Here is a 14,404-nt window from a genome sequence, read left to right as displayed (position 1 = left end):
GCCATCCCTTTTTCCTCCTAAGAAACCGCGCTTCATCTTCTCCTTCCTCTTTGTGTTCTATTTTTAGCCTCTTGCTTAACATTGGCTTTTTTTCCTCAGTATATAGACATACTCAAGTCTTTCCCAACTTAAAAGAGCACCGTTGGGCCGGCCTTGTGGCCGAGTGGTTAAGTTCTCGAGCTCCGCTTCAGTGGCCCGGGGTTTCGCTGGTTTGGATCCTGGGCGCGGACATGGCACCACTCATCAGGCCATGCTGAGGTAGCATCCCACATGCCACAACTAGAAGGACCCACAATTAAAAATATGTGACTATGGACTGGGGGGCTTTGGGGAGAAGGAGGAAAGATAAAATCTTAAAAAATAAATAAATAAATAAAAGAGCACCTTTCTTTCGTTGTGTTTCCCCCTCCAGCTGCGCTCATATGCACGGCTCTCTTTTCTCAACCACACTTCTGAATAGTTGGCTTCATCACCCAGTCGTTGACTCAGTGACTGCAGTTTGGTCTCTTTCCTCACTGTTCCACTAAACCTGTACCTCCTGTGGTGTCCAATATCTGTTTGCCAAAATTCTCTCTTCTCTTTGTGGCCTTTGAAGAATTTGTCACTATTGACTTCTCCTTTCTGAAAACTCTCTTCCTTTCTTGATTTCTGTGTCATTTTTCTTTCCCAGTGTCTGTCTCACCTCTTTGACCAGTTCTCAGTTTCCACTAGCAGTTCCCCTTCCTTAGTCTTAAATGTCAAATTCTTCCAGATTCCACTGTAAATGTCTCATTTTATCCATGCGTTATACTACTACACATGGGATGATGACATCCAAATAACTAATGCTGACTGACTTTTCTCCTGAGCTTCCCGTTAATATGTCCATATCTGAATTAATCTCCTTTTTCTACCCTACCCACACATACACGTATACCACTACTGTTCCCCTCCCTCCATTCCTCGTCTCTGTACTTTTCCTTTATTCTGTGTCTTAGTAAATGGTATCATTGTCTACAATTCTGCCCAGCCCCTACGTTCAGTCGTTTGGTAAGTCCTGTTGGTTCTGCTTCCTAAATATCGCTTTATTTATTCCAACAACTTCATCACTGTTGCCACAACACTGGTTCAAACTCTCATTGTCTCTCCCCTGAACTCTTAGAATGGCCTGCAGCCTCATACCTCTCCAGTCTGCCTCCCACTTTGCATTGCAATAATATTGAAATGTTTGTAGTTGTCCAAACATTTAAGGCTCTGATGGTTCCGTATTTACTACTGTCTTTCCTGAGAGTGCCTCGACTCTGCTTGTCTCTAGCAGTCTCCATCCTTCAAGGTTCAGCTTTTTGGTGGTGGTCTCTCACTTCCCAGAAAGGCTTCCAAGATCTTACTCCTTCTGCACTTCCCCCTCCACCAGTTACCAGGCATGCTCCTCCATGAAATAATTATTTTATTTTAATTGTTTGTATGTCTGTCTCCCCACAAAATTCCTCAGCTCCGTAGGCAGGAGTCGTATCTTTTCATCTGTGTTTCCCAACTTTCATAATGCTTATTACATAGAAAGCATTAAAAAAAAGTGTGACTGGAGCAGGTGAGTCATATGGCGTTCTGGGTTCTGTAGTCTGTAAGGAAGATAGGAGAGCTTTGACCTCATGTGCAAACATTACATGCACCCTGTAGCTTTTAAACTCAAGTCTATGCAAGCTGTTGTCATTATTTGAATTCTGTACTGGTGAAACCGTTCACTTTGTAATATTTCTACATGAACTGACTCCTCCATATCCAATAAGAGACACTCCTATGAAGCCCAATACCTTTTTTTTTTCCAGCATAAACTAGAGTGGGATTTGCAGCAGAGGGAGGAAGAGATTGCTGAATTGCAGAAAGCTCTAAGCGATATGCAGGTCTGCCTCTTCCAGGAGAGGGAACATGTTTTACGCCTCTACTCAGAAAATGACCGGCTGAGAATCAGGTACCAGGTGGGAGAAGGGAAATTGTGGCCTTCTAGTTAAAAGTTACACTAAACAAGATGAGTTTCTCTGGCCTTGTCTCAGTGTGTATCCCCAGGAAACAGACTCCAAGATGCAGATTTGCCTGCGGGGTGCTGCGTAGGGAGACTCTCAGGAATAACACCTGTGAGCAGATTTGGGCAGAGAGAGAACTGAACTGTGATACAGTGGTAACAGGCTTTAGCTGACCCCACAGGGAGCTCGGAGGCTAGGAGGGCCTTTCAGAGGCAAAGGAGTCAGACTTCTGTGCCCACCCAATGATCAGCCATTGGATTTAGACTGCCACTGGGGGGCGGTGGGGTAGGTGTAAGCTTGGGAGAGGCAGCCCCCTTCAGCTAAGGGCAGTTCTTGGAGAAGGACTCAGCTCCTGGGGGGTGAGTGTCATGATCCTGAAGGCGGCATCTGAGCAGTGTTCCACAGCATCCGCTATAGTACGCTTCTTCTATTTTTTTTTTTTAAATTGTGGTAAAATACACTTAACATAAAATTCACCATTTTAGTCACTTTTAAGTGTATAGTTCAGTGGCATTAAATACATTCACATTATTTTGCAGCCATAGCACTATTCATCTGCAGAACTTTTTCTTCATCCCACACATAAACTCTGCGTCCATAGGTAACTCCCCATTCCCGTCTCCTCCTAGCCCCTAGTAACCACTCTTCTCCTTTCTGTCTCTACATATTTGACTATTCTAGCTACCTCATATAAGTAGAATCATAAAGTATTTGTCCTTTTGTCTCTAGTATTTTTCACTTAGCATATTGTTTTCAAGATTTATCCGTGTTGTAAAATAAAATCAGAATTTTATTCCTTTTTAAGACCAAATAATATTCTATTGTATATACATACTACATTTTGTTGGTGAATGCTTAAATGGATAAACTCATCTGTTGATGGACACTTGCGTTGTTTCCACCTTCTCACTATTGTAATGCTGCTGTGAACACTGGTGTGCAAAAACCTGTTCGAGTCCCTGCTTTCAGTTCTTTTGTGTACATACCCAGAAGTGAAATTGCTGTATCAAATGTTAATTCTATATTTAATTTTATTTTGAAGAACCACCATTTTACATTAATACTAGCAATGCACAAGGGTTTTAGTTTCTTCACATGCATAACAACACTTGTTTTTTATTTTTTATTTTTTTGTGAGGAAGACTGGCCCTGAGCTAACATCTGTTGCCAATCTTCCTTTTTGCTCAAGGAAGATTGTTGCTGAGCTAACATCTGTGCCAATCTTCCTGTCTTTTATATGGGATGCCACCACAGCGTGGCTTGACGAGTAGTGCTAGGTTCATGCCTGGGATCTGAACCCACAAATCCTGGGCTGCAAACTTAACCACTATGCCACTGGACAGGCATCTGTTTTTTATTTATTTTTTTGAAATTCTTTAATAGTAGCCATCCTAATGGATATGAAGTCATATCTCATTGTTTTGATTTCCATTGCCTAATGATTAGTGATGCTGAGCATTTTTTCACGTGCTTGTTGGTCATTTGTATATTTTCTTTAGAGAAATATCTATTCAAGTCCTTTGCCCATTTTTAAATTGGGTTTTTTGGTTTTTGTTGTTGTTTAGTTTTAGGAGTTCTTTAAATATTCTGAATACTAATCCCTTATCAGATAAGTGATTTGCAAATGTTTTCTCATTCTGAGGATTGCCATTTTACTCTGTTGATAGTGTCCTTTGATACACAGAAGTTTTAATTTTCATAAAGTCCAGTTTGTATATTTTTTCTTTTGTGGCTTCTGCTTTTGGTGTTGTATTCAAGAAATCATTGCCAAATCCAATATCACTATGTTTTCTTCTAAGAGTCTTATGGTTTTAGCTCTTACATTTAGGTCTTTAGTTCATTTTGAGTTAATTTTTGTGGATGGTATTAGTTAAGGGTCTGACTTCGTTCTTTTGCATGTGGATATCTGGTTTTCCTAGCACCATTTGTTGAAAAGACTATCTTTTCCCCATTGAAAGTTGAAAATCATTTGACCATATCTGCAGACTTCTCCCTGGGCTCTCTGTTCTCCTCTGTTGGTCCGTATGTCGTCACCATGTCAGTACCACTCTTGTGATTACCGTAGCTTTTCAGTACATTTTGAAATCAAGGAATATGAGTCCTCCAACCTTGTTCTTTTTCCAGATCATTTTGACTATTTGGAGTCCCTTAAGATTCTGTATGAATTTTAGGATGGATTTTTCTGTTTCTGCAAAAATATCATTGAGATTTTCATAGCAGTTGCACTGAACCTGTAGATTGCTTTGGGTAGTATTGACATCTCAGTATGAAGGCTTCCAGTTCGTGGACACGGGATGTCTTTCCATTTGTTTATGTGTTCTTTTCTTTCAGCAGTGTTTTCAGTGTACAAGTCATTGACTTCCATGGTTAAATTAATTCCTAAGTATTTTGTTCCTTTTGATGCTATTGTAAGTTGAATTCTTTTCTTAATGTCCTTTTCAAATTGTTCATTGTTGGTGTATAAAAATGGAACTGATTTGCATGTTGAATTTGTCTTCTGCTACTTTATTGAATTCACTTATCAGTTCTAACAACACTTTCCTTTTTCTTTTTTCTGTGAAACCCTTAGGGTTTTCCACATATAAGATCATGACATCTGTGAACAAAGATAATTTTACTTCTCTCTTTCCAATTTGGATGTCTGTTTTCTTGCCTACTTGCTCTGGCTGGGACTTGTGATACTGTGTTAAATAGAAGTTGTGAAAGTGGGCATCTTTGTCTTGTTCTTGATCTTAGAGGAAAACTTTCAATGTTTTTACCATAAAAAAGGTGTTGACGTAAAATGTCAAATGTATTTTCTGTATCAATTGCTGATGGTGTGTTTTTTTCCTCCATTCTGTTAATGTAGTGTATGACATTGATCGATTTCCATACGTTAAACTATGCTTGTGTTCCAGGAATAAATTCTACTTAATCATGGTATATAAGCCTTTTTTTTTTTCTGAGGAAGATTAGCCCTGAGCCAACATCTGCTGGGAATCCTCCTCTTTTTGCTGAGGAAGACTGGCCCTGAGCTAACATCCATGCCCATCTTCCTCTACTTTATATGTGGGACGCCTGCCACAGCATGGCTTGCCAAGTGGTGCCATGTCCATACCTGGGATGCGAATTGGCGAACCCCGGGCTGCCGAAGCAGAATGTGGGCACTTAACTGCTGTGCCACTGGGCCAGCCCCTGCTGCTGCATTTGGTTTGCTAGAATTTTGTTGAGGACTTTTGCATCAGTGTTCACAAGGGATGCTGGTTTGTCTAGTTTTCTTGTAGTGTCTTTGGCTTTGGTGTCAGGTCAGTGCTGGCCTCATAGAATGAGTTAGGAAGTGTTGCCTCTTCTTCTCTTTTTGGAAAAGTTTGAGAATGATTGGTATTAGTGTTTGCAAAGGGTTCCTGAACTCAGTTGTCTGTGTGTGTGGAGGCTTCCCCACACCAACAAGTGGTTCTTGGATGCCCGCAGGATGTCTGGGGATTCAACTCAATTCTGACACTATCTACCCGTAGATAGAATCAGATTCCACAGGGAAGGGCTCAGTCCCACAAGACCACCCTCCACTTCAGATGCCAGTCATAAGCCCAAATTGTTACCTGAACTTTTGACCAACTGGCTATAAATCAGAGTTTCCCATGACCCCCTCCACTGGTTTCAATTCATTTTCTTTTTTTCCTTTTCTTTTCTTTTTTTTTTTTTTTTGAGGAAGATTAGCCCTGAGCTAACTCTACCGCCAATCCTCCTCCTTATGCTGAGGAAGGCTGGGCCTGAGCTAACATCCGTGACCATCTTCCTCTACTTTATATGTGGGATGCCTGCCACAGCATGGCTCAACAGGCGGTGCCACGTCCACACCTGGGGTCCAAACTGGTGAACCTGGGGCCGCTGAATTGGAACGTGTGAACTTAACTGCTGTGCTACTGGGCCGGCCCCTCAATTAATTTTCTGGAATGGCTCACAGAACTCAAGAAAACCTGTTTACTCACTAGATTGCCTGTTTATTACAAAGGATATGAATTAACAGTCAGATGAAGAGATACATAGGGCAAAGTCCTGAACAAGCTCCTGTCCTCTAGGATCTTGGAGCCTGGCGAGGTGGCACACGGAAGCGTTCTGGTTCCCCAGCATGGAAGCTCCCTGAAAAGGAAGAGGGCTGAGAAGCTGTCCTCTGGAATTTTTATGGAGGCTTCATTATGTAGTCTTGATTGATTAGGTCATTGGCCATTGGCAGTTGATTCAGCCTCAAGCCTCCCCCCCCCAACCCCCACCCCGGGGTTGGGGGCTGGGACTGAGAGGTCAACCCTCTGATCACATGGTTGGCTCTATTGGCAACCAGCCCCCACCCTTAGGTGCTTTCCAAACATCACCTTATTAACATAACAAAACACACTCTTCTTACTCTCAGCGCTGAGGAAATTCCAAGGGTTTTGGGACCTGTGAGCTGCAGACTGGAGGAAGACCAATATATATGAGAAATATATTTTGGTCATCTGAATACCAAATATATGTTTCTTATAAATCACAATATCACAGTCCTTCTTTAAATGTTGGATTGAGTTCACCATTGCAGCCATCGGTGAAGCCATCAGGTCCAGGGTTTGTCTTTGTCAGGAGGTTTTGATTACTCATTCAGTCTCCTTAATAGTTTCAGCCTTGACCTAATGCAGAACTTCCTTTCAACTCTGGGCCACACTGAAAGCTCGCCTTCCAGGAGTATGCTTCCTTCTTGGTGGTGATAGGTGTGAGATGCAATAATTTCTCTTTTACTTTGAAGGATATGTCCTGGCATGCCTAGATCAGACCCCTGAAACTTCACTGATGTGCCCTGTAAGGTTTCCCTCCAACCCTCTGGAACACATGTATCTTACCAAGGGTTCTAATGCACTTGCCATTTCTTGTCTATCTAATCTGATTTAATGTAATATCATCAATAGTGAACTAATGTGATCTGTGGAATGGCCGGATCCAGGTCCCTTTGGACTGATTTGATAAAGAGCAGAAGAGTTAACGTGTTCTAAGGAAAGACTATAAAAGTATACTGTTATTTACCCAGCGTGAATGAGAACTGCCATGTACCTAAGGCCAAGTTAATCTGCTCTAGCAGAGTTGCATCTGGCACAGTGACTGAAATTGGGGCCTACTTGGGACTTACTGTTACCCGTCTGGTTTTGCATAGATCACACTTGTGAATTAAACGGAGGTTTGATGGAGACCTCCTCCCCTACGTGTTTTAGGTCTTTTTTTTACCATCTTGGCTGGGATGAGGAGGAGCAGTTTCAGAGGCTTCCACTTGCCTTAACCCAGAAGCCAAGAAACCAGTTTGGAGGTTTTGCCAACTACCAAATACACAGTTATACATTGGGAGATGGGGGAAACGACCATTGATTGGGTCTAGATCCAGTGGACCCACTGTGAGCTGGACCTGGACCCTCTCTTTATTACATGGTTCCTCTATGCCCCAGTACCATGATAATGCTTCATGTCACCAGGCATCAGTGTCAACTCAGACCCTGTATCCAGCAATCCTTGAAATGCCTAGGATATTTCCTTTTCCCCAGTGTACAATTACTTGAAAAAATGGCCACAGGCCCTTTGGGGAAGGACTGGGGGAGTCATTACCATGTACACTTACTGTGGTGTCACCGGGTCTCACCTCTTGGGAGACCTAGCTTCTCCTTCAGGTGGTAGTTTCTGGGTTTTAAAACTGTCAGAGGTATGGAAAATGGGCCAGAGATTGTGATTTTGTATAGGACACAGCCCTCAGCCTCTCTCCATCTTTCCTTTATTTTAATTGTTTAAGCTGTACCCCGTTGACCACCTGTCTGTCTTGCTCCTAAGAACACTATGTGCTGTCAACCATCTGCATGTGACAGGCTCTGAAATCTCGTTTTCGAGTTTGCTTCCTTGGTCCATTTCTGATATCAACGATCTTAGTTTGGGTTCCCTGGACAGACTCTGGGTGGAGGTTTGTTGCAGGAGGTTTTCTGGGGAGCGCTCTCGGGAGGAGCCTCCTGGGAGGGAATAGGGAAGGTGTGGCAGGGCAGAGCTTGAGCTGCAGTTCCATTACAGCAGGCCTGCACCACTGCCCGGGGGCCTTGACGCTGCGGTGGCTCTTCAGAGATATTGGGCTTTTGTACCCCCACATTAGCAGGCACTGGGTGCGGCTGTCCCTTGGGCATACTGGTGGGTGTGGCAGTTGTGGAGAGAGGTTCAGCGGTGAGCCCCGGCCTGCAGCATCGCTGGCAGTGGAGGGAGTGAGCCCATCAGTGCCCAAGAGGAGAATCTGAGCAGTGTACCCTAGGACCACTGTGGGTCTTTTCTAGAACCAACTCAGATTTTCTGGCCCCTTCTCTCTGAGTTCCTGATGTAAATACCCGATGTTTTAAAAATTAGAGCTAAGGTCTAGATAAGTCTTATTCAATTTTAACTTGAGATTACCATTATTTTAAAAATAACTAAGTCAGAAGGGAGATCTTTTAAACAGAAACATTTACTTACTCTGGACACAATGTGTGCTTACTCTCTCCGAGAATTACAGGGAGCTAGAAGACAAGAAAAAGATTCAGAATCTCTTGGCTCTTGTGGGAACAGACACTGGAGAGGTGACCTATTTCTATAAGGAGCCTCCCAACAAAGTAAGTAATCTCTGGTAGGCATGGCTTTTACAGAATGGGCTAGGTCCTTAGAGCCATTGTGGTACTTGCTAAAGAAGATAGAAGGAGAATTAGCTATCATAGTCCCATTTTTACCTAAGTTTTCAAAGCATTTTCCATAATTATAAAGAACTTTATCATTTTATTCTTTTTCTTCAAAAACTTTGGGAAGCAGCATTGTTTACCTCATTTCACCATTTGGGAACCTAAGGTACAGAGTAGAGGTTTTGGATGAGATTAGAGAGGAAAGCAGGAGCAGACTTGTATGGGAGCAGGTTTCAATACTCAACTTTCTTTTCTTTTCTTTTCTTTTCTTTTTCTTTATTTTTTTCTTTTTTTTGGTGAGGAAGATTGGCCTTGGGCTAACATTTGTTGCCAATCTTCCCTTTTTTTCAATTTTGCTTTTTCTCTCCAAAGCCCCACTACATAGTTGTATATCCTGGTTATAAGTCCTTCTAGTTCTTCCATGTGGGATGCTGCCACAGCATGGCTTGATGAGCAGTGTGCTGGTCTGGGCCCAGGATCTGAACCGGTGAACCCCAAGCCACCAAAGTGGAGTGCACCAACCTAACCACTTGGCCACGGCACCACCCCTCAACTTTCTTTTTTAATCTTTGTTTATACTGATTACAAAAGTAATGTGTGGTCTTTATTAAAAACAAACACAGGTTTCAGCAATCTATCATAAAAGTGGCACGTTCCATAATTCTATACCCCAGAGATAAAACTCTTTTTTCCATTCTTATAGAAATGTTTGTGTGTATACACTATTTCCATTTTTTCACTCTATAAACAGTGCCTCAGTGAGCATTTTTGTACGTATCTACATATGCATACTTCTGTATCTCCATTGCTTTTCTAAAGACCCTGTCAAAGACCTTTTTTTTCTTTTGAGCAGATATTGCTAAGTAACTCTGAAATTTTATTTTTTTAGTTTATATCGTAGGAACACTGAGTTTTATCCAATTTGTTACTTTGTCCACTTTGGTCTCACATATGTATGACATCCTTATGTGATTATATCCATTTTGACCAATTTAATTTATGAATAGTTTTTGATCTGTGGAACTAAAGCTAAAAAGTGAAATGTTATATTTATAAGAAAGCTACTTCTATACCTTTCTTTTTGCTTCTTCAGGTCAGCATTCTCCAAAAGACTGTCCAGGCTGTAGATATATGTGAACAGAATGCATCTTCAGCTTTCAGAGCAGGTACTAACCATAATACTAGAAATTCTTATTGCTACAGAATTCAAAAAACTCAGTGCAAATAATTAGAAATTTTTTCCTACTATACAGTGATAAGGAATGTTCTTAATGATGCCTCTAGTGGCCTAAGATCTTACTTTGCTTTTATTTTTAACCTTTCCATGATGTTTTAATGAAATAGAATAAAAAAATACAATTAACATGCTTATAGTGATAGTCATAAAGCAGATTTGCACAACTTCTGGAATCACAGGGTGTTATTAGCCTCTCTAAGCCTCAATCTCCTTCTCTCTCTCTTTCTCTCTCTCTTTTTTTTAATGAAAATCCCAATTTTCTTTCTTTTTTTTAATTTTTTTTTTTTTTTTTTTTTGAGGAAGATTACCCCTGAGTTAATATCTGCTAGCAATCCTCTTTTTGCTGAGGAAGACTGGCCCTGAGCTAACGTCCATGCCCATGTTCCTCTACTTTCTATGTGGGACGCCTGGCACAGCATGGCTTGCCAAGTGGTGCCATGTCCACCCCGGGGATCCGAACCAGCAAACCCCAGGCTGCCGAGCAGAACGTGCGAACTGAACCGCTGCGCCACTGGGCAAGCCCCAACTTTCTTTTCTTTTTAATTGAGATATAATTTACATATAACATTATAATAGGTTCAAGTATACAACATAATGATTCTATGTTTGTCTTGACTACGAAATGATCACCATAGTGAGTCTAGTTAACTTCGATCACCACACATAGTTACAGTTTTTTTTCTTGTGACAAGAACTTTAAGCTCTACTGTCTTAGCTTGAGCTTCTTTCATCCAAGAAATTAAGTTTTGTTCATTGCAATCTTAGTGTTGCTTATTTTAAAAATAACCTTGTCTTTTGGGCTCAGCCCCACTAGTGGTTGAGTTTGGTGTGCTCTGCTTTGGTGGCCCAGGTTCAGTTCCCAGATGCAGACCTACACCACTCCCCATCCATGCAGTGGCAACATCCCACATACAAAATAGAAGAAGATTGGCACAGATGTTAGCTCAGGGTGAATCTTCCTCAGCAAAAATAAAATAAAATAAAATAGCCTTGTCTTTTGAAAATTGGGCGATACATCATAATCAAAATGTTTAGATTTAGTTTTTCTTATTCCTTACCCTTTCTGATTAAATACGCATTTACAAAGAAAACAGATACAACTCCAAAGGAAAATTCAGTGGTTTATTCTTTAGGAAAATGAATATTTTATCCAAGTGACATCCTAGCAGAGTTCCCTCCTGGAGAGTCCTGTTTGAAAAATTAAACACTATAGTCATTGTATGTTTTCCTTTTTCTTCCTTTCCTTCTCTTCTCAGTAAATGAAGGCAAACTCTTCTGCAAAGTTAGTGCTGATGCTTGAATAGGAGAAAGAAGAGCTGAGTAAAGGTCTTCCTTAATCTTTGTTTCGTATTTTAGATTCTAAAGTGAGCAAAAGAAAACCAGCAATGAGAGAGAAGGAGGAGAGTTCTGAGCAATACCAAGGAGACATACAAACTCTTATCCTCCAGGTAAAGCATTCGCTTTGGCAGACCCAAACAGTTTCTGTCCCCGAGCTTAGCTTTGCACAGCATGTCTTCCTTATCATGTGAGAAGTAGCTCTCTATACACGTTACATCCAGGCATCGTGTGATTGATAAAATCGAGGGTGTTCCTAATTTCCAGGAGCTTCCATTTTAAAACCATTGTTCTGTACTCAGCCGTTCTAGAAGTGCTGTCCCGAACCTTCAGTTCATCCAGCCTACCTCCAAAGCCCCACCCAACCGAGTCTGCACACAGTCAGAGTTCTTTCGTGGTTGGCCTGGGGGATGCCAGAGAGTTGCAGCTGTCTCTGCTGATAGATAGAGCTTTAGGGGTATGTCCGTTTATTAGTGCGTGTGTTCTGAAGTCTAGGAAAGTAATGAATTATCCTCTTACCACCTGGTAATTGTATATCATCTACAAGCATGATTTTTCATCTAGTTGCACGCAAGTTCATGTCCTTATCAGTGGGATGTCTTGATTTAAATGACAGTTTCTGCCTTTGGCCAGTATCCACTTTTGGAGTTCTGAGACCCAGACTCGGAGAAGGAAATTACATTATACTCTTTTTTCTTTTTTGCTTTATCTCCCCGAATCCCCCCAGTACATAGTTGTATATTTTTAGTTGTGGCATGTGGGACGCCGCCTCAACATGGCCTGATGAGCAGTGCTGTGTCTGCGCCCAGGATCTGAACCAGCGAAACCCTGGGCTGCCAAAGCGGAGCTCGCGAACTTAACCACTCGGCCACGGGGCCAGCCCCCTACATTATACTCGTTTTGCTCCGCTTTTTAAATTAAAAAATGAAGAAAAGAGTCATTCTATTTCTGGGCAATTAGGGAGTCTTAAAAGAAAGATAGTCTTAAAAGTCCAAAAAAGGAGATAGTGCAAAGGTGAGAATCTTAGGGTAGAGGAAACTGGATTTTCTAGCTTTCTTCATGTGATGGAGGTGCTCTGTTCAGAGTGGACTGAGTCTGCTCTTGTGTCGCCTAACCCCATTTATAAGATGTTACATACAGGGGAGTATAGTTGAGATACTTTCTCTATTTGTTTTGCTGCTGTGCTTTTGGTTTTTGGTTTGTGGGTTCTTTAAATTTTTCTGCAGAAGGACTCCCTTTTAGAGGTAAGAAATAAATGGAAGCAGATGCCTCCCCCATTTTGGCCTTTCCAGGTGGAAGCCCTGCAGGCTCAGATGGAAGAACAAACCAAGCTTTCTAGAGAGCAAGTTGAAGGGCTCATGGAGGACAGACGGATCCGCATTGAAGAGATACAAGTTCATCATCAGAGGAATCAGGACAAAATCAAAGAGCTTACCAAAAAGTAAGTGTTCAAGAAACCTGTGCCTAACAGACTTTTTAATTTTTCTGAATGGTTTGAAAGGTAACGGTGCTGTGCTTGAGCATAGCATCCTGGGACTGAAGGGACCTGGAAAGAATCGTCGTCATCAGGCAGTGCTGCCTCTATGTAGGTGAGTGTCCAGGCTTTTCCAGGAATATTGTTGATTCTTTTCTTGGAGAGCTGGTGAGTGTTCCATATGCTCTATTTAACCCATTTTCATGATGTAGTTTGATCTCATTGGTTAAGAAATGTTCTTTTATCCACTAATGTGTTATTTGGCTCAGTGTGGTAGGCTCTTCTCTTGTGTTGGCCCTTGTGCATATGGAGACATGTAACTTGACATAGCTGTACCAAAGAAGCACTGAGTCTCTGGACTCACTGTTTTTGCTGCTTACCTGCCTGTCTTCCTTGCCTCTCTGCAGTCTGATTCCATCCCCATCATTTTACTAAGCATGCCCTTCTGAGGTCATCATTGACTTCTTAATTTCTGGGATCAATTATCTCTTTACAGTCCTCATTGAAATTAGTATATTTCTCTGTATTTGGCACCTCTGATTACCCTCTCTTTGAAGTTAATCTCCCTTGATTTCTGTCTTTTGTGGTTTGTTTTTAAAGATTGGCACCTGAGCTAACATCTGTTGGCGTTTTCCCTTTTTAATTTTTTTTTTCTTCTCCCCAAAGACCCCCAGTACATAGTTGTATATTGTAGTTGTCGGTCCTTCTGGTTGTGCTATGTGGGATGCTGCCTCAACATGGCCTAATGAGCGGTGCCATGTCCACGCCCAGGAACTGAACCGGTGAAACCGTGGGCCACCAAAGCAGAGCGCGAGAACTTAACCACTGGGCCACGGGCCGGCCCCGTCTCCCTTGATTTCTGTCTTTCTTGATTCTTCTACCTGTCTAACCCTCCTCTGCCTTCTGTCTTGTTCCAGTGGCCAGATCTGTGCTGTAAAGACATCTTCAGACGAACATGTTTGAACACCTCAAATTTACCATGGATGAAACCAAACTGTTTTTCTTTCGCAGCATCACCTCCTCCCCCATCTCCAATCTACTACGTCATTCTTCTCTTCGTTTAGTGTAATGACAGCACACCATCCACTTTCCCAAGCTTGAAACCTCGGGGTTATCTTCAACTCCTCGCTCTCTTATTCCCTCATTCCAAACCCTATCAAGTGTAAGCCTGAGAAGCCTCTCAAATCCGTTCTCTGCCCTGTCATTCTTACCACATTGGTTAAAGCTATGTTCTTGTTTAAATGGTTACCGTAATGCCACTGTTCGACCTGTCACTGGTCCCTTTGTATTTTGCAGTCTTCCTCACTGTTATGACTTAGCTCCTCCATTAGGAGTTATCAACTGCTAAGAACGTTTGATAGCTCCCCATTTATCTTACGATAAAGTTCTGATTCCTTAGCATGAATTATTAGGAGCTTCATCATCTGGCTCCAAATTAACCTTTTCAGTCTCAGCGCCTCCTCTGTTCCCGTAGTTCACCTCATCCTCCTGCCAGACTAATAGTGTCTATTGTATGGAACACTTGCTGTGTGGCAGGCACCTTGCTGTGCACTGTCACCCTTCTCTGCAGACTTCCCCAGGGAGAATTAAATTTTTCTTCCTGCACATTCCCATAATGATTCACATGCCTCTATGATGATTCTTAGCACTACCTATTATAATTATGTCTTTGTCCCCC

At 41.9% G+C, this 14,404-nt stretch overlaps 1 protein-coding gene across 3 annotated transcripts in view; it reads left to right on the top strand.

The window, feature by feature from the left end:
• The window catches only part of CCDC77 (coiled-coil domain containing 77), a 36,407-nt gene that overhangs the window by 15,215 nt on the left and 6,788 nt on the right, over positions 1–14,404 (top strand). For 2 of the 3 annotated variants that reach the window (XM_008508641.2, XM_008508640.2), the window contains exons 4-8: positions 1,806–1,948; positions 8,521–8,617; positions 9,774–9,846; positions 11,274–11,365; positions 12,545–12,693. In XM_008508641.2, the coding sequence (XP_008506863.1) occupies positions 1,806–1,948; positions 8,521–8,617; positions 9,774–9,846; positions 11,274–11,365; positions 12,545–12,693 (554 nt within the window). The remainder of the gene's footprint in view (positions 1–1,805; positions 1,949–8,520; positions 8,618–9,773; positions 9,847–11,273; positions 11,366–12,544; positions 12,694–14,404) is intronic. The other variant, XM_070620465.1, reaches the window with a different exon arrangement.

Source organism: Equus przewalskii, chromosome 5 (genome assembly GCF_037783145.1).
Source record: "Equus przewalskii isolate Varuska chromosome 5, EquPr2, whole genome shotgun sequence".
NCBI classification, from domain to species: domain Eukaryota; kingdom Metazoa; phylum Chordata; class Mammalia; order Perissodactyla; family Equidae; genus Equus; species Equus przewalskii.
Note: the sequence above shows the minus strand (reverse complement) of the source record. Positions and strands in the feature narration are given on the sequence as shown.